Source organism: Crocuta crocuta, unplaced genomic scaffold, assembly GCF_008692635.1.
Source record: "Crocuta crocuta isolate KB4526 unplaced genomic scaffold, BGI_CrCroc_1.0 scaffold288, whole genome shotgun sequence".
Lineage (NCBI taxonomy): Eukaryota > Metazoa > Chordata > Mammalia > Carnivora > Hyaenidae > Crocuta > Crocuta crocuta.
In genome coordinates this window covers 6,525,822-6,552,671 of record NW_027532607.1, presented here as the reverse complement: position 1 = coordinate 6,552,671, position 26,850 = coordinate 6,525,822, and the positions used below count along the sequence as shown (strand labels likewise).

Below are 26,850 nucleotides of genomic sequence, written 5' to 3'. Positions count from 1 at the left end.
CCAGGAATGTCTCCTTCTGGGTCCTCACCCCACCCCCGACAGTACTGCCTCCTAGAGACCTTCCACCTGGGATATCCCCAGCCATGCCCCCACCACCTGTTCCTCCTGGGGCTGGAAGAAATGGCTCACCATCAGCAGGAATCCTGGGAACTGGACATCCTGGACACGAGCACTCACATCCTCATCCATTCCCACCAGGTGGGAGGCCCCATCCAGGGATGTCTCAGATGCAGCTGGCCCACCATGGTCTTCATGGCTGAGGACACCTCCATGCTGGGCCCACAGGCTCTGGGGGCAGAGGGCAGCCACCGTCCCGATCGCCACCTGGAATGCCTCATCCCAGACCTGTTCCAAAGGGCATGCCCCCCACCTCCACCCCGAGGGCCTCGGTTTGGATCTCCCATGGGTCACCCGGGTCCTGTGCCTCCACATGGGATGCATGGACCCTCTCCACTGATACCTCCTCATGGATCCACTGGGCCCTATGGCTACCAGCGGGGTCCCTCCTCCATCCATACCCACCCCCCAGCCTCCAGTTCCCCCTAGCAGCCCCCTTCAAGGCCCTCTTCCTCAGCAATTTCTCATTCTCTTGCGTCCTGTTCTATTTCCCCAATAATTTCTTGGATCAGTCAGAGTTGCTGTAGCTCCCTAGAGCTAAGGCACTAATCCCCCTTAGGCCTTTTATTTTTTTAATGTAATTTTTTTCACAGGAGGTTTTATTATTTTTTTAAGTTTATTTATTTTGAGGGAGGGGAGAGAGAGAACAAGTGGGGAAAGGGCAGAGAGACTCACAAGCAGCCTCCTCGCTGCCAGCACAGAACCCAGTGTGGGGCCTGAACTCACCAAGTGTTGGTCCTGTGTTTTGTAAATGCACAGAGAAAATAAAACTAAACTCCTTATTTAAGAAAAAAAAGTGTGGAGAGTAGATGGATAGATAGATAAATAGATCACACTGAAATTTATGAGAATATACACCCCACCTCTAAAATTATGATTATTTAACAGTTCTGTGGTGTTTTCTCTGTCATTTTAATTNAGAGGGCACAAGCACAACCCGTGATTCTGGGCTTGAACCCATGAACTGTGAGATCATGACCTGAACCAAGATCAAGAGCTGGATGCTTAACCGACTGAGTCACCTAGGTGCCCCAGTTTTTCTCTATCATTTTAAATTCTAAAGTGTCCTTTTGGGTCTTGGCTCTTTTATGTTTTGTAGCTTATGAGATACATTGCAGTTTTTGATCGTGTGTGATTTTAGTAACTGTCCTCAGCCTTCAAGTAATTCCTAACAGGTGTGTTTAATTATGGTATATAAAAAAGGAAAAAATGGTAGAAATTGGGGGAATGTCTGCAAGTATATACATAGTGGTTGTAGAGAATGAAATTTTTACAGTAAGAAATTAATATAATGGCATCTCTGGGTGGGGTTTTTTTTTTGCATATGAAATAAGGCCATTTCTGTACTCTTTTTTTTTTTTCCAGTCTATTGTTATAACACTAATAAATTACCCTGTCTGGAAAACAACTTAGATTTATACTAAAACCCCTCTATGCCTTAAAGATTAATTTAAACATTTCTGGAAGTCCAAAAGTTTTTATGCAGGAAAGATTTGCTCTCCTGTAATTATACTTTGGAGGTAGGGACAAGAACAGCTTCAAGACAATTACTATGAGACTTTTAGAGGCTATAACCTATAATTTATCTACTTGGAAGTAGGGAATGGGAATAAATGGCAACTTATTTTCCTGCTTCAGAGACTATCAGTCCAGCTCCATAGAATATATGTCTTTGCTTAACAAATACTAGATGAAAATATGAAACAACACCTGCTCCCCATCTCAATCCATGCCTATGAAATTAAGATTTTGAATTTCTGTTGATACCATGCCATTCCTGGGAATGGAGCTTGCTATTTAGGGTAGCGAAGCAGTATTCACTTCTGTCTGTGTTTGCTTTTTTTTTTTTTTTTTAATGTGAGAGAGAGCATGAGTGGGGAAGGGGCAGAGAGAGAGGAGGACCAAGGATTGGAAGAAGCGAGCTCTGCGCTGATAACGGAGAGCCCCGACAGCAGGGCTCGAACTCACAAACTGTGAGATCATGACCTGAGCTGAAGTCAGACACTTAACTGACTGAGCCACTCAGGAGCCCCTGTCCGTGTCTGCTTCTGAAGTTAGGTATACGCTTCCTTTCTGAAGTTTTCACCATCTCCTATCTTATAACTATGTCTAACTGCGTGATACATAACAGTTTCAGTAGCTCACAGGTGTGTTTTCAACTTGCAGAACGGCGTCCTAATGGAATTTGGTTCTGTGAATGGGCCTTTAATTTTGTTGATCCTTGTAAACTGCCTTTCTCCTTACATTGGCATGAGCAGCATCAACGATTGCAAAGTAAGAGGGGTGGGCGAGGGAAGAAGCAAAAAGATGATTTTACCTGACTTCAAAAATTAGGATTTCACTGCTTTATACACACAGGATAGTTCTTCACGAAAAACATGTTAACACATAAATTATGTCGTTGTTCTAGTCTCATTATAGATTCTATCATATGGTTAATCACGATGTCAAAGGAGTCAGGAAATCTACTATTCAACACAATGAAATTGCCTCACCTTTAAGGGAATCCTACTAAATTAACTCTAGAGGTGAAAATGTGGTGCTTTTTGACCATGTGTTGTTATTTCTCAATTCCAAAGGGAATGTGTGTGTGTGCATGTGTGTGTGTGTGTGTGTGTGTGTGTTTAAATAGAGAATCAAATATGAGATATACCATGTTTCCGAACTTTTAACAACACTTTTGTAAATCAAGCTTTAAACATTTATGTTATCGTTATTTTTATTTATCTACATCAAAGGGTAAATCAACTTTACAAATAAGCCAGACTTTTCCTGTTGAGTCAAAGGCTATGTATTCCCATGGTGGACGTCAGATTCTTAGAGACATGCTCTCTTCCAGTCACAATGGCATGGTATTTCTTTGGGACAATATTAGTGTCTCATTGTCCTGAGGCCTGCTTACCTAGATCTGGCTTAGAAAGTTACTGAAGCTCAGATTCACTATATAAAATAATCCAGACAAAAAAAATTACCTACCACCACAACATACTACTTCTAGAATGTATTAAAATTTTGTATTTTCACATAAACAAAATACCTTTTCAACCTAACATTTCAAACCTTTCTGTATCCCTTCTGTTTCTTTATCAGCAAAAAACTCAGTCTCAGTTATGGATTTCAGGCCTGTGTCCTTCAGCATACTGGATTGGACAGGCTCTGGTGGACACCCCACTATACTGCTCGATTCTTCTTTCAGTGTATTTAATTAACTGCATCACGGTTTTGGAACTCAAATTTCCACCGGGACTCATGTTTGTTCTTGTAAGTGATCATTTTTTTCACCAGGCCAAATATGATAGAAACAGACATTCACTTTCATTGGCGTTGGATCATTAATGGAAGGCATATGTGAGAAAACAGCCCTACACAGCCTTATGATCTCATTACCTCCCTATTCCCTGGCCCATACATGACCCGCGATCTGTAATCTTGCTACTAAACATATTGTTTGCAGGTGGTTCACATAGTTGGTTCTTCAGCTTCTCTTATATTCTTCACGTACGTGATTTCATTCATCTTTCGCAAGAGGAGAAAAAATAATGGCCTTTGGTGTCTTGGCTTTTTTATTGTAAGTATCTATGTATACCTATGCACATTCATATTAAATTTTCTTAAGGCTTATTTTTAAAAATGCAAAGTTAAGTATAAATAGTTAAAGATTTTTTAAATGATTATTTATTTTTGAGAAAGAGAGAGACCGAGTACGAGTGGGGGAGGGGCAGACAGAGAGGGAGACACAGAATCTGAAGCAGGAGCCCGATGTGGGGCTCAAACTCACGAACTGTGAGATCATGAAATCATGAACTGAGCCAAAGTCAGACGCCGAACCGACTGAGCCACCCAGGGACCCCTAAATACTTTACATAGAAGAGAATGGAATTACTTCTTCTGTGCCTCCATTATTGTTGGGTTGTGTTCATGATTTCAGTATTTCTTGTTCATTTTCTCTCTCCTATTTCCATCTGTTCTTTGAGGTTTCTCTTTTATACCTCTGTTTCTTTGGAGGGAAGCAAAATATCTGTAGAAATCCTGGCGTGGCTCACCTGAAACCCTAGATCACTTGGGACCGTCCCCTCATTTCACAGAGTGGGAAAAACTTAAAAGAATCACACTTGAACCAAGACTCTCAACTCAGTGTTGTTTTTCCCCTGAATAATTCTACTTATATATAAAAAAAAAGAAGTGTGATAGATGGCCATATTGGCTAGTAATGCAATCAAAAAAACATGGAAAAGTTTGATTAATAAGTAAAAACATGTATTACATTAGGAGCTCTCAGCTGTATTCTCTTCCCTATGCCTTGTTGACATGTTGAGCAGCTACCATAACTTTCTGACCATTTCAGAATGTAAAATAGTTCATTAAGATTCACTTTAAGAACTGAAAAGGACAACCAAGTCCACATCACAGCTTTAATCTCACAAGCAGTGTGAAGCTCCATCTGCAACCCCATTTCAGGCATGCCCTTAGTTTGGGGACCAGTGGTGAGAAAGAAAGCAAGGTCTTCCCTTTTCTTTTTCTATTTGCTTCTGAATTTCCCTTGCTCCTATATGTGGGGCAGGGCGGAGGGTTTAGGGTAGAGAGCCAACATCTTACTTCTTTGGGGCTGCTATAGTCCCAGTAGTTGGTCTCTGTGGGTAATATCCAAAGGCTTGGATTTAGTGTGGCACACATAACAGCCAGTTGGAGAATTCAGTATGCCAGCAGAAATCGTAAAAGCTATTAAATTGCTTCTTAGTCTCTAAGTATCCTCCCTGCAACACCCAATCGTATCATCCCTTGGGGCGATTTTATAAGTGTTTGGGCTATAGTAGGCAAATGTCTAACAACGCAATGCCTCCTTAACTATTAGAATTAGTCCTTGATCTATTTGGTTTTTTTCCCTCTTATGCATCTCAATATAAAGATAGATTTGTCTGATCCATCCTCTCATTTAATCAATTTTTGCTTTAGATATTTTGAGACCACAACTGACCCTTGAACAACATGTGGGTTCGGGGAACCAAACCTCTGCATGGTCATAATTATGCGTATAACTTTTGATTCCCCCCAGCTGTATACTGTTGACTGGATGCCTTACCAGTAACATAAGCTGTCGATTAGCACATATTTTGTATGTTAACTGTATTCCATACTATATTCTCACAACAAAGCAACCTAGAGGAAAAGATGTTATTAAGAAAATCATAAGGAAGAGAAAATACATTTCCATGACTGTATTTATTAGAAAAAAAGTCCATGCATACATGGGCCTGCACAGCTTAAACCCATGTTGTTCAAGGGTCCACTGTATTTTTATTTGGTGCATTCAAGTCTGGAATCATTAGGTAGTGGCCCTGTTTATTCTCATACTGGTTTTTGGTCGTAAAGTCAATATGTCAGATATAATATAGGTATACCAGGTTTCTTTTATTTAGCTTTTGCCTGGGAAATTGCTTTGCCACATATTTACTTTCAACTTTTTGGTGTCATGCTTTCATGTATGTTTATTGCCAACTGAATATAGTTGGATCTTTTTGTTGTCTTTTTTAAATTTGATCTGGCAATCTGTGGGTTTAATTTAATGAATTGCTTGTGATTGTTTATACACTTCAATTTGTTGATATTTTACTTCATGGCTTTATATTTGTGATGTACATTACGTGGTTTCTTGTCTTTCCTGCTTTTGTTTTTTTATTCAGTCAAACTTGTTCTTTTACTCCCCATTTTACCCTCTTCTGGTTTGGAAATCATCAACCATATTTTATTACCTTGGAGCATTATTTTGCTGCAAATGCTATAATAACGTACCACAAATTGGGTGGCTTAAGCAACAGAAACTTATTTTTTTTTTAATAATTCTGGAAGTGGAAGTCCAAGATCTACAGGTGTCTACAGAATTGCTTTTTCCAAGACCCCTCTCCTTGGCTTATAGATGGTCATCATCTCTCAGAGCCTTTGTGTGGTCTTGTGTGTGTGTATAAATTTCCTCTTCCTATTAGGACAACAGTTATTTTGGATTAGGGCCCGCCTCCATGACCTCTTTAATCTTAATGACCTCTTTAAAGACCCTGTATCCAAATACAATCATGTTCTACTGGGCTTAGAACTTCAACATATGAATTTGAGGGGACAAAATTCAACCCATAACTTTGATTTTCTTTTCCCCATGACAAACTTAATGAAGCTTAAAGTTGATATGTTAATTCCTTCCAACCCTATATTTTGGAACTTTGTGATCAATAATTGCTCACCCTACTTACATGATATTCTCTAGTGTTTGGTTCTTGCTGACATTTTTGCTATTGAGATGTCTGCTGTCAGTCTGCCATTCCTTTGTAGAGTATCCGTCTTTGACTGCTTTTAAGGTCTTCAACTTTCCAATCTTTAATTTCATTACATTGTTTCTAGGTGTGGCTTTCTTTGTATTTATCATTTTTTCAAATGAATTTTGCCACCTGAATCTGAATTCATTTATCAGTTCCAGAAATTTCTCTGCCAACACCTTTTAAAATATTACTTCTCTTGTGAAAGTACGAATAAAATATTTATTTTTTCCTCCCTGAACTCTGCTGAGATAGTGTTAGTGTTATTCTCAGTCTGTTCTCCACATCTCTTAGCATTTTGTTCAAACTTTCCATGTCCTTGCCCTTGCTACATTCTGGGAAATGCTTCAGACTCTGCTTCCAATACACTTATTTTTTGTTCAGCTATTTCTAAGTTATGTTTAATCTTTGATTGACTTTTTAAAATTTCAACTTTGTTTTCTAAAGCCATTTGGCTCTATTTCAAATATGTCCAGTTGTTCCTCATGATCTCTTGTTCCTTGCTTTTGTGTTCTTTATTCCACATTTGATTTCCTTATACATTTAATTAAAATAATATTTGTACTTGTTATTTGACAATTCTAACAGTCTTCAAATAGTTATAATCTTTTGTTGGTTTGTTTGATTTTCTCCCTCCTGATTCACACTGTGGCTGCTGACCTTTAAGTACAAAACTCTCAAGATCTTATACTGGGGATGTTTTCATCCTAGAAGAATTTTCAATTACTTTTGCAAGAGGTACAATGTACAGCCCACGTAGGGCATAAACCATCTTAGAATGTCATGACTTAGAATGTCATACGGGATTTGCAAAGAATAACCATAAAGAGGGTTACTTTTTATTCTATTGAAGGTATTTGGAGGAATGGACCTCTCAGTCCCTGAACGGGAATGGACATTTGTTCCCTGTTGCTCAGATTTACTGTTTACTTAATAGTCCAAGTTAGGTTTCAGACTTTGTGTTTGCTGTCAATGAATTCTCTCACTTTTTTCCCCAAGATTAGCAGTGTATTTAAAGGACATGTGTTTTAAATAGTGTGGGAAAGGTCTTTCAGGGTATCTATTCTTCTATATTCTACATATAGAAGTCCACAGCTAACTTTTAATACTTTGTTTTTTTAAAGTAATAATGTAGAATCCAGTTTATAGCAGATGGAAGAGTAAATATAGAATAGGGAAGCAGATATAGGAAGTGTTTTACAACTCCTTTAAATGTAATGTTGGTATTGTTTGCTAGAGGAAAGATCTAATGGAAGGATTCTTTTTATTTTTCTGATGTTTGGGACAAGATAGATGAGGTAATTAGTACATTAAGATAATGAAAAGAAAGGGAATAAGAGAAGGGAGGCAGCATGGTCAAAGATAAGTGATTTTTATTGCATTTTTAGAATTAGAAAGTTTAACTTCAGTTTTTTGTAACTGAAGATATATTGCTACATACTTTGTTAAAGCAAAACCTTTAATAATTGTAGATGGTATGAATAGTAAATCTTCAAGGAGATTCTGATACTTGGTTATAAAATAAACTAATGAACCTATTTCTGGTTATATTGCTTTTTCCTTCAGAAAATATTTCTTGTGCTTGTGGAAGAAGCATTATTTATACACTTTTTTGTCCTATTATCTGTTTCATAGGTATCTTGCCACAACAACATCATGTACATTGACTTGATATATGGATGGTTGACTCATACAATATGTTCTTATAAAAGTATAGTGGTTAAGAGTTTGAGGTCTAGAGCCGGACAGCCCCTAGTTTGAATCCTTGACCCAGCACTGAAGAGCTATAAGACACTGAGCAAGTTACTTCAATTATCTGAACCTCAGAAAATATATATAATAACCATAATATGTTAAAGGGTTAGGATTGAGTTTTTCAAAGCACATTGACTTTCATGTGCTAGTAAACTGCCCATCAAAGTACTTGGTAAATACTAAATGCTCAGTAAGAGCTTCTAGCCTCTTCTCTCTCACCCCTTTTTATTCCTAAAACTGTAGTAACTACAGTACCACTTAACAAAGGGTTTTGCATAAAATGGACCCTTAATATATCTTTTTTGGGGCACCTGGGTGGCTCAGTCAGTTGAGTGTTCAACTTTGGCTCAGGTCATGATCTCGCGGTCCATGAGTTTGAGCCCCATGTCAGGCTCTGTGCCGACAGCTCATAGCTTGGAGCCTGCTTTAGATTCTGTGTCTCCCTCTCTCTCTGTCCCTCCCCAATTCACACTCTGTCTCTCAAAAATAAACATTAAAATAAAAAAATATGCATCTTTTTTGATTATTTATAAATTAAAACATAAAAATAGAAATCCTCCTGCCTTTCCAGTATTCATTCATTTATTCATTCTTTCATTCATTCATTGGTATTTATTACATTTCTCTGTTACATGCCACTTTGCTTGAACAAAACAATCTTTGCAATCAGAGGACTTATATGGAATATGCAGAAGAAAGTGATTCTTATTCAAACCAAACCAAACCCTTCTTCAGAGTGTCCCATGGATCTGTAACAGAAGGAGAACTGGGGCCAGGGTGACCATGGAGAAAGCCACCGAAGTAGTCTGAGTTGGGAACGTGGGCCGCCATGTACAGTGCTGTCCGTATTATTTTTCTCTGAGGATTTATTTGTGATTATAGTTGACGCAAAATGTTACATTGGTTTCAGGTGTACAACATAGTGACCACTGTCTTTGCTCACCACAAGTGTAGCTACCCTCTGTCATTATACAATGCCATTACAGTACTGTTGACTGTATTTCTTCTACTATACCTTTTGTCCCTTTGACTTACTCATGCCTCTGAGGATGTTTTAAATCTTTCAGTATTCCTACCTTTGTATCAAAATGGATAATTCTAATATTTCTCCTACTGCTTAAATATGGCAATAAATATCCCAAGTCATATCATTAGTTAATTCTAAATTATATCCTGGTGCTAAAAGCATATGAGGATTTTTGGTGATAAACAGAGTAAATAATGTTATATCTCCTCCTTTTATTGTTGCTCTCGATCCCTATCAGTGCAGAATCTTTTTGATATTTAAAAGCTCTTTATCTTTTATATACTATCATCTTGTGTTTCAGTTGTAATGATAGTTTCTTGCTTCCTAAAGAAGAAAACCTAGCAATATTGCTATATATAAAGTGAAAATGAAAATCTCTCCTAGGAAAGCAGATTATTCATAAAAAATAGCTTAAAATATTATATATGGCTGAGAAAATTAAAATACCTATGGATATTTTTCTTCTAGATTTCAATATTTTTACTCATCTTCCAATCATCAGCTGAATCTGAAGACCCTCATTTAATTTTATGCATGATTTCAGTACCTTTCTACACTTTAATTAGATTTTTCATATTTTTTATGGAGGTAAGCAATATCACCTACTGTGTGACTGTCCTTAACCATGTAGCCCATTAATAAAATCTTTGCCCAGTGTTGGAACAAGTATAAACTTTAGAAGTTATTCAATGCTGCTAAGTTCTGAAATGAAGACTGCAAAACTGAATAAAGTTGATGACTGTGCTTAAGTCCCTTTTCTTAAATATAAGACCATGTGGAAGATGTGACATATTGTACTCTTTGATTGCATGCCACTTAGTGTCAATAAATTTCTTTGGAGATGTGATCGGTAAGGGAAGGAAAGCATGTTGCTCCAAAGCACTTCTGGGAGAAACCAAGCACTACTGAGAATTTGAGGCAACTGTTGATAAATTTCATCTACATCATGGTTCTGTTTATCACAGTTTTTTTTTTTATGTTTATTTATTCTGAGAGAGAGAGTGCACACACATGAATGGGGGAGGGGCAGAGAGAGAGGGATAGAGAGAATCCCAAGCAGTCTCCATACACAAGCTCAATCCCACCAACCATAAGATCATGACCTGAGCTGAAATCAAGAGTCAAATACCTAACCGCCTGAGACACCCAGGCGCCCTGTGCAACCACAATTCTAATGAGCACTGAGTGATGTATGGAACTATTGAATCACTGTATTGTACTCCTGAAACTAATATAACACTGTATGTTCACTAACTCAAATTAAAATAAAAATTTAGGGGCACCTGGGTGGCTCAGTCAGCTAAGCATCCTACTCTTGATTTCAGCTCACGTCATGATCTCATTCTTCGTGAGATGGAGCCCCACGTTGAGCTCTGTACTGACAGCGTGAATCCTGCTTGGGATTCTCTCTCTCTCTCTACCCCTCCACCATGAGTAACGTGTGGTCTCTCTCTCTCTTTCAAAATAAGTAAATAAACATTTAATAACATACAATAAAATAAAAACTTAAAAAATTTAAAAAGCATTAATGCTATATAGTACTTTTAATAGAAGGTAACTAAAAAAATTCATCTGAAGAATGAATCAGAATACTTGCAAAACTTATCTTATTCTAAGACTTAACACATCTATTTCTAGTTATTTTACAATTGTGAAAAAATAGCTGCCTCCTGCTATTCAGGTTTTAACATTCTGATCAGCATCAGTTGCTTTTTTGGAAGGAGGTGAGGATAATGACATCAGAACAGTGACCAGAAAGAACACTGCGAGGCCTCTAGGTACTGAGAATTTTCATAGATGTTAGGATACATCCAAACAAAATATGTAATATTTATGTGTTCAAAATAAAATCAATCTAGATGAAAAAAGAGAAGAAGAAACTGCAAATCCCAAATTGTACTACATACCATTAGAAGACAGAAAGTGTTGGAGATTACAACCAAGGAAGAATGTCAGCTCATCAATAGTCTTTAGTAACAGAGAACAAATTCTGGTTTCCCTGGAACATCAAGTTCAATGTATGCATATTTAGCGTACAAATTTTATATGCATCAAGCAGAGGGACCTCCATTTAACTCTTGTGTTTCTTCAACAGGTACTTTATGTGTATATGAGAAGCTTGGAAAATGTGAATGATGACATAAAGGAAGGCAATCAGACCATTCTCTTAACAGTCTTAATAGTAAGAAACTTTTTCTACCTGAATGTATGTATATTGCCTAGGATTTGTAACTATGTAACACACTTGATCTTATTCAAATAACAGAAAATTTAAGGATCCAAAAAATACTCGCTCTTACTATATTCCACTGTATTCAATATTCAAATATAATCGCTGTAAAATGTGATGGTAGTTTTCTATATGAAGTCAATGACAGTAAAATATACACCAGAAATATAAAAGTTTGATTGCTGTTCTTATACATTATTGACATGATATGTATCCAAAGACAATCTGGATTGCCTTTGGTGATTTAAAAAGAAATACCACAAATGCTATATGTAAATCATTTAAATATGGATTAAAAATTAATTTGGATAATGGAAAAAAAGGTGAAAAATTAAGCATAGCTTTATACTGGGAAAAGATGCTAAAATAAATATGTTATTTCTATGCATTATGGTAACTGAGGCAGAAAAGGGAAATTAAATGGATTACAAACCTCTTTTTCTCTTAATGGCAGCAGAGTAGTTTCTTGAGGGAGAAAGTTTCCCAAGTTTTTATAAATTTATAAAATTATATCCATTTCCACATGAGTCATTGCATATTGAATGTTTATCATCATATTTTCTAAATATATGCAGACATGTTACATAGCCAATGATTTTTTTTAATTGACCACTAACAAATCCTAAAGTTATACAGTTGTTTGGTTGGAACATATATTCATTAATATGTGAACTCCAGGTAACACAGCAAAGAAAGCCTGAGACCTAATGGTCTTGCTGGCAGACATCNAGAGCGCTGCTATGAACATTGGGGTCCATGTGCTCCTATGCATCAGCATTTCTGTATACTCTGAATCATCTTAGTACTTAACCATTAAGCATTCTATTGACTGTTTAAAATATCACTCAATTCCTAGTTTACTGGAGATCTTAGTCTTTATTTATCAAGAATGAATCTTGAATTTTTTCAAAGGTTGTGTGCATTAAGAATAATCAAATAGTTTTACTGAATCCGTCAAGATAATTAATGAATTTTATTTCATATTTCATAATATTTAAGAAATCTGTCCCTCTCTGGGGTCGTGAAAATATTCTTTGATATTGTCCTCTAGAAGATTTATATTTTCTTACACATTTATGTCTTCGATCACCTGCACTTAATTTTTTTTCTGTGTTGGGAGAGAAGGGTCCTATTTCATTTCTGTCTTTAAAGATACTCAATTGTCCAGAACTACTTATTGAAAAGCCTGTGCTTTTCCATTTGCTATTCAGGGACACTTCCGTTCATACATAAAATGCCCATATATGCAGGGTCTTTTCTGGGATATCTATTCCAATTTGTATGCTTCTGACAAATTCTTCGGAGATCTACTAGTTTGGTAGTGCTTTTGATTAAATTCCAGGCTTAGGGGCCTGCGTGGCTCAGTCAATTGAACATCTGATTCTTGATTTGGGCTCAGGTCATGATCCCAGGGTCGTGGGATCGAGCCCTATGTTGAGCCCTGCTCAGGCTCCACACTGAGCATGGAGCCTGCTTAAGATTGTGTCTCTCCCTTTGCTCCTCTCCCCGACTCATGCTCTGGCTCTCTAAAATAAATAAAAATAAAAATAATTAATTAATTAGTTAATTAATTCCAGGCTTGAGATTTTTTTGATCATTCAGATGATTTGAATTTGGGCTACAAATCTGTGCATAAGCTGGCTTCTCATTCTGCTTCACTCCCCATGGTTGGCACTCAAGACCTTACAGACCTCCTGGGGGTTCTTTATGTCCTTCACTAAAAGTAAAACCCTTTGAGACCCATGCTTTATTAGTGAAAAGACCACCTATTTGACTCTGTGCTGGGAAGAAAACTCTAGAGTTGTATCGTTAGTTTCTCCTGGACACATCATGAAATCTGAAGTTTGAAGACTAACTCCAGGATGAGAGGTGCTTTGGTGTCAAGACTACCCCCTACATCCACTTAGATCAGGCTTAAAAAGTCCTTCCTATCTTTTTTTTTTAAAATAATTTATTTTTTAGAGAGGCAGTGAGTTGGGGCTGGATGGAGAGAGAAGGAATCCCAAGCAGGCATTGCAGGGTCAAAGCAGAGTCTGACATGGGGCTTAAACTCACGAAACTATGAGATCATGACCTGAGCCCAAACCAAGAGTCTGATGCTTAAAAGACTGAGCCACCCAGGCAACCAAAAAGTTCTTACTATCTTAAAAAAGAGTCCCTACGATATTGCCAGCTTTTCTATGCTTTAAGAGTTTTTGTTTGTTTATTTGTTTTGTTTTGTTTTTTCCCCCGTGGAATGAGGGTTGGTTTGGATAAACTTCTCATGTCAGAAGTATTTTGTAAGATTTTTGTAAAATTTTTTTTAAATAGTTTATTGTCAAATTGGTTTCCATTTAACACCCAGTGCTTATCCCCACAGGTGCCCTCCTCCATGCCCATCACCCTCCTTCCCTTCCCCCCCATACCCATCAGTCCTCAGTTTGTTCCCAGCATTCAAGAGTCTCTCATGGTTTGCCTCCCTCTCCCAGGCAAACTTATAAGAAAATGATCAAATCTCCCCTGAGGAAAGGCAGATATTGCCCACTGAATTTGAATCCCTTGATCATACTAATTCTAATTATCTTTCTTTGGTTTTTAGCCATACCTTCAGAGTATCATTTTCCTTTTTGTTATAAGGTGTCTGGAAATGAAGTGTGGAAAAGAAACAATGAGGAAAGATCCAGTCTTCAGGTCAGGAGAACATTTATTAACATCTGAGTATAATTTAAATATTTAATGTTTGTTGCAGTACACTGAACATCAAGTTATTAATGATAGATCTACTATTGAGTTCTTAGGTAGGCACATTGGACATCCTTATTCTGGGGGAGAAAAACAACCCAAAACAGCATTAGATTGAGTGCAGGAAAGCATAGTTTCTAAGTCATGGGTCTTACAGGTTTTAGGCAAGTTGAGTTTTTGTTCTGTGTCTCTCTCTTAGCAGTGGGTAAGCACCAAAGTTTGTTTTTCTCCTGCTTAGAACAAGTATAAGTCCCTAAGGAGAAGACATGAGAATGAGCTGGTGTGTTCAGTATGTGGGTGGACTTTCTGAAAAGGGAAGAGAAGTCAGTTCTGCTGATCATTGATGATGTAATATGAGCATCATGTGGATGGGGCAGACGGGAAACACTGATGACTGTGTATCGGAGAGACTTTAGAGAACCCATTGACAGATGGAATAAAAGGTCTTAAAGACAATAGACAAAGAAAATGTTTCAATGGACTTGGCTACCTACGAAAGGAATCTTGTCGGTAGTAAATTAATTTTCTTTCTCTTAAAGCAAAGGATAATAATTTAAGTATAGGGGCTTATTTACATTCTCTTGATAAGGTTTTACAGCTAGAATTGAATTGCATGTGATTTTATTTTCTCTATAGAATCTCCTCAAGAAGTAGGGAAAATCATCCAAATCCAGAAGAACCAGAAGAAGAAGATGAGGATGTCCAAGCTGAAAGAGTGAAAACAGCAAATGCACTCAGTACTCTGAACCCAGATGAGGTGAAAACAAGTGACTTTGACCCTTCATGAAACACTGAGCTCAGTAGCTTGTCCTGTAGAGCTGAACTCCCAGTTTTTATGTTCAAAACTTGTTTCTGTGACACTTGCATGTGTATGTCATATTTAAATCGTATCTATTGCAGTATGTATCTTATCACGACTCCATTAGTTTTCCCTTCTTCAGTGGGTCTTTACCTCCATGTCTTCATTTGTCAGTGCAACTCAACGTATTCTCCAATATTTTTATCAACCTTAACAAAAGTTCACGTCTTTTGCAAGATTTGCAGTTTCATTTTGTATCACCTCGAATTGTGACATTAATAACTGTAGCCGGCAGGTGAATTTACACCTAGTTCATTTCTGAACTAGGGGGTGAAATGAACTAGAGGGCGCCTGGGTGGCTCAGTCCATTAAGCATCCGACTTCGGCTCAGGTCACTATCTCACAGTTTTTGAGTTCGAGCCCCGTGTCGGGCTCTGTGCTGACAGCTCAGAGCATGGAGCCTGCTTCAGATTCTGTGTCTCCCTCTCTCTCTCTCTGCCCCTCCCCTGCTCATGCTCTGTCTTTCTCTGTATCAAAAATAAATAAACAAAAAAAATTTTTTTGAAGGCATCAACTAGAAATTAGTGCCAAGGGGTTTTCCCAGTAGTTGATAAAGTAAACTTCATTCGTGAGCATACATTTAGGTATTTCATTTGAAAGAAAGAGGCTGAATTACCAATGGCAGAAAATCTGGTTAGATTCATAGCCTAGGACGTGAAAGATAAAACACAAGTGCACAAAATATCTGAAATTTAATACAAAAATTATGCTTTGTCGTGTTTTCCAGAAACCACTCATAATGGCAAGCTGTTTACATAAGGAATATAAAGAGAAAAAGGAACGTTGCTTTTCAACAAGAAAGAAGAAAATAGCCATTAGAAACCTCTCATTCTGTGTTAACAAAGGTTTGGATAGCGTTCCCTGTATTAAAATGTTCCTTATTATTTAGGTTTGGGACTATAAAAAGAGGGAAAATTTCCATTCTTTGAGACTATTCACCTATCAAGTATTCAATTATAAAACTATTTGACATGTTGGCAGAGAAACATTTTCTGTTTCAAAATCATGTCCCCTTTCAAATGATAAGAAATCCCATCTTGGATCTGGAAGATGAAATCATTCTACTGTAAATCTAAAGTCTTTCCATTCACACTGAAATATAGAAAATTACAAAGAGGTTGTTGGAAAATGTTATTTTGTTTCAAAACGTTACTAAACTAAGTGATTTTAGGCTGGTCAAACTTTAAAGTACAAATCACATCCTCAATGATGACTCTGCCTTCAGGTGAAGTTTTGGGGTTGCTGGGACACAACGGAGCCGGTAAAAGTACTTCTATTAAAATGGTAACAGGAGACACAAAGCCAACTGCAGGAATGGTAGGTGACAACCTCATCACCAGGGGAAATTTCATTTTCAAGGTCAATAGCATTGTCCTATTGTTCTATCAGCAAGTCAAATGAGTTTTTAGAAAATGAATAAATAGGGGCGCCTGGGTGGCTCAGTTGGTTAAGCGTCCGACTTTAGCTCAGGTCATGATCGCAGGGTTAGTGGGTTTGAGCCCCGCATCGGCCTCTGTGCTGACAGCTCAGAGCCTGCAGCCTGCTTCAAGTTCTGTGACTCCCTTTCTCTCCGTCCCTCCCCTGCTCACAGTCTGTCTCTCAAAAATAAATAAACGTTAACAATTAAAAAAAAAAAATGAATAAATAGATGAAAGATTTTACAAAATATCTCTGCATGTTCAAAAAATAGTGACACTTAATGGCCCCCCTTTCTTTATTCAAGTATAATTAACACAGTGTTACATTAGTTTCAGGTGTAGAATATGATTCAGGAGTTCTATACATCACCCAATGCTTATCACGACAAGGGTCCTCTTAATCCCCTTCACTATTTCTTCGGTCCACACCTCCCTTCTGGCAGTCACCAGTTTGTTTTCTGTATGTGAGAGTGGTTTTTTTGTTGGTCTTTCTTTTTCTTTGTTTTGTTTCTTAAATTCTACATATGAGGGGTGCCTGGGTGGCTCAGTCAGTTAAGCCTCCGACTTTGACTCAGGTCATGATCTCACGGTTTGTGGGTTTAAGCCCCGCGTCAGTCTCTGTGCTGACAGCTCAGAGCCTGGAGCCTGCTTCAGATTCTGTCTCTCCCTGTCTCTCTGACCCTCCCCTGCTCATGCTGTCTCTTTCTCAGAAATAGATAAAACATTAAAAAAAAAATTCCGCATAAGAGTAAAATCATATGGTGCTTGTCTTTCTCTGACTGACTTATTTCACTTAGCATGATACTCTCTGGGTCCATTCACATTGCCACGGGGGGCAAGCTCTCATTCTTTTCTGTGGCTGAAAAATCTTCCATTGTGTGTGTGTGTGTGTGTGTGTGTGTGTGTGTGTGTGTGTATGTATTATCTCCACCATTCATCTGTCCATTCTTTTTATCCATTCATCTGTCAATGGATACTTGGATTGCTTCTGTATCTTGGCTATTGTAATTAATGCTGCAGTAAACATGGGGGGAGATGTATATCCTTTCAAGTTAGTATTTTTGTTTTCTTTGGTTTAAATTCCCAGTAGTGGAATTACTGGATCGTATGGTAATTTTATTTTTAATTTTTTGAGGAACCTCAACACTGTTTCCCACAGTGGCTGCCCCAGTGCATTCCCACCCACAGTGCATGAGGCAGACTTATCTCCTTTGGTAGAGGGAGGATTGGAGCGAAAGCTGGATGTGGATCTGACTCTCCTTGTTTGATGCAGGTGGTTTTAAAAGTCTGCGGAACATCACCGAGGCAACCGGAAGATGACACCCTCAAGTTTTTGGGGTACTGTCCTCAGGAGAACTCACTGTGGCCCGACCTTACAGTGAAAGACCACCTGGAGCTGTACGCAGCAGTGAAAGGAATGGGCAAACAGGAGGCTGCTCTCAGGACTTCACGGTATGGAGGGAAGCTCACATGCTTTGTGGAGGGAAGAAGGGAGGAATGTGTCATTTTCTGATTAAATATGGAAAGGAGATCATAAACAAGGTTTTTCAATTTTCGTGCAAATTTAAATGACTGAATATGTGAATAAGAACCAAATCCTAAGCTTATGTGTTTGTGATGATGTTAATGGTCTTTCAATCTACTGGTTTCAGGTCGATGGTACTAAGGTTTTCCATATCGTTGGTTTAGGTAGGAACATGTGCCTTGTGTATAATCACAGTGGTTTTGGTTTTTGTTTTTGTTTTTTTTGGTCAGATTGGTGGAGGCTCTCAAGCTCCAGGAACAACTTAAAGTGCCCGTGAAGGCCTTATCCCAAGAAGTAAAGAGGAAGGTAGGAGTGGGGCTCAGTGTTACTCTACGCACCCCACAGGTCGGTGCCAGACACACTGTTCCTCCCCTTCTCGTTCCAGCTGTGCTTTGCACTGAGCATCCTGGGAGACCCATCGGTGGTGCTTCTGGATGAGCCGTCCACAGGGGTGGACCCCAAGGGGCAGCAGCACATGTGGTGAGGGGCATCATACTAAGTAGTATGAGTCTAGAGTTAATATTCTTTCTACATTTGCTCCATTTATCTTTGATGCTCACATCGTCTGTTACTTAATTCAGTGAAACTTAATGCAGTATTCAGAATTCCCCAAGGATGGAAAAATAGACATTTTAAGAATCTCACAAAATCTTGAATGTATTTGCCTGGATTTTCTCTCTTACCCCTCTTCCTCTGCCTCTTTTTTCTTTTATTTCTCAGTTGTTGAAAATCCTACAGTTTCTCTGTACCCCAGCTTTTGTAAACAAACATTATTTTACTCACTATTTGGCAGTCTTCAACTTTTCATTCTATGAAGCCAGTTAATGTTGTAATATAATTTCATAATGCAGTACGATTTTTATTCTTTCTCTCTGGAGCAAAGATTTTTTTTTTCTTGTGACTAAATACAGAATTTTCTATTTAGTCTTCATATTTCTTTCTGTTCATCTATTTTCTCAAATTACTTTTTCTGCTTTTAAAATTTATTTATTTATTTATTTATTTATTTATTTTATTTTAATTTAAATTCAAGTTAGTTACTTGGTTAGTTACTCTTGGCTTCAAGAGTAGAGCCCGGTGATTTGTCTCTGACATATCCAAATGACTTTCTAAATGTGAACAATCCCTTACTTTATCTTTAGGCAGACAATTCAGACCATGGTTAAAAGCACAGAGAAGGCTGTTCTCCTGACCACCCACTCCATGGCGGAGGCGGAGGCTGTGTGTGACCGCGTGGCCATCATGGTGTCTGGAAAACTGAGGTGGGTGCCCATCCTTGGCCACACTCGGCCCTAAGTTCTTCTGGGAGAATTTCAGTTCACTGTGAGAGCTTGATCTATGATCTGTGATCAAATATCTTCCTCTGCATTTGCAGTTGAGGAAGAAATTAAAAGACAAGTGTTTTTTTCCTTCAACTCTTTTTTTCTCGTCCCTGGATTAGGTGTATTGGTTCCATTCAACACCTGAAAAGCAAGTTTGGTAAGGATTATATTCTAGAAGTAAAAATAAAGGACACCACTCAAGTGGAGCCTGTCCACACAGAGATTCTGAAGCTTTTTCCACAGGCTGCTCGGCAGGAAAGGTAAAGAACGTTTTTGGCTTGGGTGACAAGTATATGGGTTTTCCAGCACACATAATTTAGTCTTGGATGAGTCTGGAGAGGAAGAGAAAGACTGAGCTGACTTATTTAGTACCAAACAAGTCATTTGGGGGTCACTTGGATATATACAAAAAAGGGCAATTGGAAAGTTATTTTCAGTGAATGTTTCGTATCTCAGAAAAGGTGGATGGGGTTTGTGTGTGTGTGTGCATGTGCAGGTATGTGTAAATGATGGAGTGGTTTAAAAATTAGGTACAGAGTATGAACTAAATCATGAATTTGAAGTTTTTTAATAAACAATGAAAATTGTGTATCAACCTGTAGCATGTTACCAAATGTAAAATTGCATCAAGAGCTCCCATAACACACACATTCATATGCTTGAGAAAGATCGACTCAATCCTAAATTAACTGATTATAGGTCATTTAATTCTCCCTATGGTTCTTTTAAATTTGTGTGTGGTCAGCTCTGAGTTACAAGTAAGGATTACCAAGCCCATGTGAATAGCAGAATGAAGGTGAGTTGAACAGAAAGATGGACAGGGTTGGGGCACCTGCATGGCTCCATCGATTGAGCATCTGACCCTTGATTTCAGCTCAGGTCATGATCTCCTGGTTCGAGGGATTGAGCCTTGCATTTGGCTCTGCGTTGACAGCCAGAGGCCTGCTTGAGATTCTATCTCTCCCTCTATCTCTGTCCCTCCCCTGCTCGTGCTCTTTTCCTGTCTCTCAAAATAAATAAGTAAACATAAAAAAAAGAAAGATTAACAGGGGTTTTTTTATATATTACTGCTATTCATTTTTTAAAAATAATACTCACTGAATACCTACTATATGCTAGAGACCATGTTTGGAGTAGTCAGTAAATAGAGAAGATTCTAATGGTGCTTATAATCACTGGGGGACAAGGATATTAAGCAAATGAAGATACAAAGAAATAAGGAAATGACATTAAGGTAGGACTTTAAAACTGAGAAGAGTTTGGCTGCTGAAGAATGGGAATAAGAGAACACAGAATGTGTAAAGAACTTAAGTCAAGAATTAACTTTGTACCTGCAGAGTGAGGGGATAAAGCTCATATAGTTGATGTGTAAAGAGTGGTGTCTCCAAGTGGAGGTGTCAAAAGATGTAGGCCTGTGGCCTTTTCAGAAGAAAAGTGAAAGGTCATTGAGAGTTTTGGTCTAGCAATAATCAGTGATGGACATTTTTAGTATATAGAAGACCACTAAGTTAGGAGAATGGGTAAAGTCAGCAAGTGACATAGAAAAGAGAGAAGGTCTAGGATGGAACGCCAAGATCTCTGTATTGAGATTATATTGAGGAAAAAAGCTGGTACGGAAACTACTACCACCACCACCACCACAGCAACCATTATGACAAATATTAAAGAGTCTAAAACAGCACTATCCTACCAAATGTCTGCAGTGATGGAAATGTTCCATATCTGTGCTGTCCAAAATGGCATCCAATACCCACATGTGTCTATGGTGCATTTCACACATGGCTAGAGTGACCAAGGGATTAAATTTTACGCTTTATTTATTTTAGTTAATTTAAATTTAAAAAGTTTTTAATGTTTACTTATTTTTGAGAAAGAGAGACCGAGCAGGGGAGGGACAGAGAGAGAGGGAGACACAGAATCTGAAGTACGCTTCAGCCTCCAAGCTGTCAGCACATTGTCCAGCATGGAGCTCAGACTTAAGAACTGTGAGATCGTGACCTGAACTGAAGTCAGAAACTCAACCGACTGACCCACCCAAGGTGCCTTAATTTAAAAGTAAATACTAGATGTGGCTAGTAGCTAAAATATTAAATAGAACAAGTCTAGAAAATTAGAAGGAAAAACATAAATTTTGTTTGTTTCAGAAGCTGAGAGTGTGTGTTAGTTTTAAGGAGGTTGTTTATGACTTTATTTAATGCTTTTGAGAAGTCTAAAAAATAAGAACTAAAGAATGTTCACTGGATTGTACAACATGGAGGTCATGGACGGACTTATTTGGGAAAGGGGTGCTGGAGGTCAAGAAAGATTTTTATTTTAATAGGCGAGAGTTCAACGGGTTTTAATATTATAAGAGAGATTGGAAATTAAATGCAGAGGGGAAAATTTGATGCAAAGGTTCTAGGGAGCATGTTCAAGTACTGGCATTAATACAATAAGAAAGCTGGCACAGGCTTCTGTGAAACTTTCTTTATCAAAGATATTTTTCACAATTTATCTTGAGCATTAAATTTAGAGCAATCAGATTTTTGTTGTTATCAGATTTTTATGACTAAAGTTATTCAGCTCAGATTTGTGCTCTATCAAATTAAACTATTTAGATTTTTACTCTAAGAAAACTTTGAAAATGTATTTTGACTATCAGTTTCTCCCCAATGTTGTAACACTGTGATAAATGAGACTGTTTCCTTCTCCTAGATACTCCTCCATGATGGCATATAAACTACCTGTGGGAGATGTTCACCCTCTGTCTCAGGCCTTTTTCAAACTAGAGGCAGGTAAGTTTAGACATGCTTCTAAACTTATTGTGCATATTTTCACACAGAATATATACTCTATGAGCTCAAGTAGAAAAGTTGTATGATCAGTCAAAACTTAGCAAATCTCCACTGGCTTCGTCTTACACACCCTGAAGGAAATGTAGTGGTGGCTCTAGACTCAGGTTTACTCCCCTGATTTTTCCTCTGCTGACAAGGTAACTCAGCTGTTCTCTCCTGGTTCCATCTCATGGTATTGGAGGATAGTTATCTACAAGTCCCAAACAACACCAAGGGGAACTTCTTGCGTCTCCATATTTATCATAGTCAGAGGGGTGAGGATCAAGAATGTGGAGACAATGATTAGAGGCTCAAATGAAGGTCAGAGAAGGAAAGTACACAGGGCTGAGATGTGACAAGTTAGGATCGGTGAACTAGTTCTAGAGACACTGACTAGAGGTCACACTGGGTATTGATGAGGCCTTGACGCATAGAAATCTAGGATTCATTAAAATGGTACCTACGTGCAGGGTACTCCTCCATAGATTATTATAAATATAGAAACCCAACAATACCCAACAGTTGATTTGGAGTCTAATAATACATATATAGGAATCAAAAGACAAAATACTGAGAGATCACAAGAAGCTCTTGGAAGAGAAAGTCTGTGGCCATGCATGCATTCATGCATTGCTCTCCTTTGGTTGGCCATATCAACATTTTTCTTTAATTTATCCTTCAGAAAATTTAATGACTCTTTTAAAAAAAAATTTTTTTAATGTTTATTTATTTTTGAGAGGGGGGGAGGGGCAGAGAGAGAGGGAGACACAGAATCTGAAGCAGGCTCCAGGCTCTGAGCTGTCAGCACAAAGCCCGATGCAGGGTCCAAACTCATGAACCGTGAGATCATGACCTGAGCTGAAGTTGGATGCTTAACTGACCGAGCCACCCAGGTGCCTCTGATTTGGCCTATATCTTGAAGTGTCTCATAGATCTGAAGTTAATGCTTATATTGTATACTTTGAAAGCACTTTGGGTAAAAAACATGTAAGCCACTAATGTCAGTCCCTTTGAAATGCAGTGAAACAGACCTTCGGCCTGGAAGACTACAGCCTCTCTCAGGCTACCTTGGAACAGGTGAGCTTTCTTTAAACCAGTGAGCATCATCTGGGGAGCCTTTGTGTGAGAATCTGTGTGCATCCATCATTCAGAAACACCCTGACATTTTTGTTTCCTTATTTATTTTCTCCTACTTAGGTATTCTTAGAACTCTCTAAAGAACAAGAGCTGGGAAATCTTGATGATGAAGTTGATACAACAGTAAGATGGAAACTCCTCCCACAAGAAGAGCCTTAAAACTCTGAGTCTCCTAACATTGGATTTTAGGTCCTACTACATTATTAGTTTCCAGAAGTCTAAAACAATCTTCCATATTACCACAGGTAACAAATAAACAAAAACATTCAGTAGTTTAAACATCAATAATGATTAAGAATTTAAATGGCTTTTAAAATTCTAGAATGGAAGGGAAAGGCAAAGATAGGGAAAGGTAGTGAGCATTTACATAATCAGACATTATACTAAACACTAGTAAGACCTATTTTATGTTTAATACTAATTCAAGAATCATATAATGTTAGTCCGGGTTTTTATTATTTTCAATAAGGCTGGATGCTGAACACATTTTACGAATAAAACATTGTGTTTTTTAACCTGAACTTTAAATATATCAATTCTTTTTAAAGCTTTATTTACTCAAATACCAGTTTAATATAATATTGACCATAAGATGGTCTAATAAGTTGATGGGTGAAATTACACACTATAACCTTTAAATATAATTATATTTTCCAATTCTAAGATAAATATATGCTCATTTAAGGATATATAGAAATTAGTTTGATGAAGATAATGGTAATCTATAGTAAAACACCAGCATAAATATTTTAGCTGGCTATCATCAATGCTCTTTTTATAAGTACTTTCTGAAAGTTGATATCAGTGGCATGGTAATTTCCTGTATTTTTCCACCTCATGGTTCATGAGCATTTCACGTATAATTTTAATAATGCCTTTGGGGTGTGGAATAGCTGCATTGGATTCCTTTGATGTACTGTCATGGTTTTTACTTTACCTTTTTACTATTATCAGACATTTTTGGTTATATGCTAGTTTATCTCTTATAAATAAAGCTGTGATGAACTTCTCTTCAGTCTTCTTTTATTATAGTCTTGGGTAAGTAGTTCCAATATCAACCAATAGCCGTCTGCTCAGTGAAATCTAGGTAACTTTGTTCTCTGACCAGCAGAAAAATTCCGTACCTATCCTAAGCTTCTGAAACCTCTACAGGACCTTTTAATGTCATGCTCATCCCCGACTCTGACTTCCTTCATCTGCTGAACTCCTGTTAACTGGTCTGTGGGTTGTGTCAGTTCTTTTACCTTCACCTTGGCATTGACTTAAAGGTAGAATTTGGCCCCTTACCTTGATTCTTACAAACAGCTATTCCACGGGTAGTTTATAAACGAGGCACATCCTCCTAACTTGTAGGTATCATTAAAATTAAATTAAAATGCATAAAAATATGACATTTTACCTGTAATGTTCTGGTTCTCTAGAAGGCAATAGTTGAGGGCTTGCTTCATATTAGGGATGGATTGTCACAATTGGTCCAAAAGAGAAGGTCGGTAAAAAATAACACCTTCCATTTTCTACCCATGTCCTTACTCTTGTCAAACAGTGATTTGCTTTGACTGAAAAGCTACAGCAAGGCTCTGTGACATCTTCTGATGTAGCTGTTTGGCAGTGGGCACTGCCAGCTATTGGATGAAAGTACTTCCTCTAACAACTTTATTTAGCTGCTTTGAATGGGCAGGCATTCTGGACCTTCACTTTGTAAATTTCCTGCTTCTGTACATGAAAATCATCCAACTGTGGTATGTTTCATTCCTTACGCCCTTAAAATTTTGCTTTGCAGTCATTGCTCATAAGCTCATCTTCTTGGGCCACATACTTTTTCGAATGGGTAGAACCTCTCAGTGCTTTCCAGCCATAATGTCTTAACTTATTACGAAAGGTCCACATTCTTGGTGACTTTCTTGGTGATCTCACAAATCCTTGTTCCTGGTAGTGATTTCTGTATTCCTTGGGTTTCCCAGCTTGTAAGAAATGGTATCACATCCATTAACCCAGGTAATGAGGGTCTATTGTAATCCCAGGCCTATCCAGGAAGAAGGAGAGTTCTGAAGGAGACAGCTTGAAGGTTACTGTGGATTCAAGACAGCCACAGGACTCTTTATGAGTGGAGATTGTGATAGAGACTCTACCCATGGAGATACAGTGATAGAGACTCCTCTACTTGTGCTGCTGTGCCTATCCTGAAATATGGTCTTCTGCCAGTTAACTGGCTACAGCACCGACTGCTTTGTACATCTTTTCTCAGCCTCCTTCTTCTGCATACTTAAAGCTTTTGCTTACCTCTTTCTTTACCTTATCCGATGGCCTCCATTGTCCCTCCTGCCTCATTGACTTTTCTCTGTGCATCTGTTTAACTTCGTCTGTATTGCCTGGCTCCATTTCTGGATAACGGAAGCTTATGATTGGCTTTGTCTCTATTTGAGCTGAGTTTTTATAACCAGCAATGCATAGGCTGAATGTGCTGTGGTCTTACACTCATGGTACAAATTATGGTCAGCTTTACATTAAGAACAGCCTGGGCACTCATCCCTTAGGAAGACATCTTCCAAGAAGCAGCAAGAAGCTGGTAAGTACCATGCTTGTCATATTCAATAAAACCGATATGTAGAGTTTAACCCACACACAGAGTTAATGTCTGTTAATACCGATCCTCCTCACATTGAAAATGCCTTGGAAGATCTAGCAGGATTACTCTGGATTAAGTTAAAAATACCAGTAGTTACTGGGCACCTGGGTGGCTCAGTTGGTTAAGCATCTGACTTCAGCTCATGTTCGTGATCTCACGGTTCATGGGCTCGAGCCCCACGTTGGGCTCTGTGCTGACAGCTCAGAGCCTGGAGCCTGCTTCAGATTCTGTGTCCCCCTCTCTCTCTGCTCCTCTCCTGCTCACACTCTGTGTCTGTGTTAGAAATAAAGAGTTAAAAATTATTAAAAATAAAAAAGAAAGATATATAGTTTCTAAATTTCCCTGATTATCTACCTAATCTGTGGAATACACTGAGAACTCCCAGCTCAAAGGCTCTCCATGTGCCTGAACTTCCAACCGAAGTTTCACTCAGGAGTTCTGTACATTCCAGCCAGTTCTCTGACGTCTTCCCCTGGCAGCAACTCTGAAGCAGAAATTTCCTTTAAAAAGGAAGGAATTAAAGACTACTAGCAATAATGACAAAATGAAGTACCATTTCTGTAATGCCCTCACTCTTACATACTAAAATAAAAACAAAAAGCAAAAAATAAAAACAAACAAGATGGTATATGTGGAATTAAGAGAGGTCCCAGACTCCTATAACCCCCAAGTAACTGTGTTAGCATACCAAACAATTCTTTACCAAACCACAGGAAGATGGCAGGAGCCAGCATACCTCTCTCCAGTCTGTGAGCAGAGTGGACCAGTCAAAAGTGAAGCAGAATCTGAAAGCCCCCCTGTTCCATTCTCCCTCCTCAGCTGGGGAAGTCCTGAGAAAGCACGATCAAGCGAAAGGAAAGCCTGTTGTACCACTGAACAGATGGGAGAGGTTAGTCTGAGGAAGAAAGCGTTCAGCTAAATGCTCATTCTACCAGGTACCATATTGTGTTCACCAAACCTCCCCCTCCACCATCCAGAGCCAACTTAAGGATCTT

General features: G+C 38.3%; 1 protein-coding gene across 1 annotated transcript in view; it reads left to right on the top strand.

Moving 5' to 3' along the window:
- ABCA10 (ATP binding cassette subfamily A member 10) overlaps positions 1-23,696 on the top strand; it is a 65,244-nt gene extending 41,548 nt beyond the window's left edge. Inside the window, exons 21-37 of the mRNA XM_077780282.1 lie at positions 2,284-2,391; positions 3,208-3,378; positions 3,572-3,685; positions 9,673-9,792; positions 11,300-11,386; positions 14,013-14,104; positions 14,792-14,912; positions 15,742-15,859; positions 16,240-16,331; positions 17,706-17,884; positions 18,188-18,263; positions 18,343-18,437; positions 19,100-19,219; positions 19,399-19,539; positions 21,974-22,053; positions 23,114-23,169; positions 23,290-23,696. Of these exons, the coding sequence (XP_077636408.1) occupies positions 2,284-2,391; positions 3,208-3,378; positions 3,572-3,685; positions 9,673-9,792; positions 11,300-11,386; positions 14,013-14,104; positions 14,792-14,912; positions 15,742-15,859; positions 16,240-16,331; positions 17,706-17,884; positions 18,188-18,263; positions 18,343-18,437; positions 19,100-19,219; positions 19,399-19,539; positions 21,974-22,053; positions 23,114-23,169; positions 23,290-23,388 (1,869 nt within the window). The 3' untranslated portion in view covers positions 23,389-23,696. The remainder of the gene's footprint in view (positions 1-2,283; positions 2,392-3,207; positions 3,379-3,571; positions 3,686-9,672; positions 9,793-11,299; positions 11,387-14,012; positions 14,105-14,791; positions 14,913-15,741; positions 15,860-16,239; positions 16,332-17,705; positions 17,885-18,187; positions 18,264-18,342; positions 18,438-19,099; positions 19,220-19,398; positions 19,540-21,973; positions 22,054-23,113; positions 23,170-23,289) is intronic.
- The last annotated feature ends 3,154 nt before the right edge of the window (positions 23,697-26,850 follow it).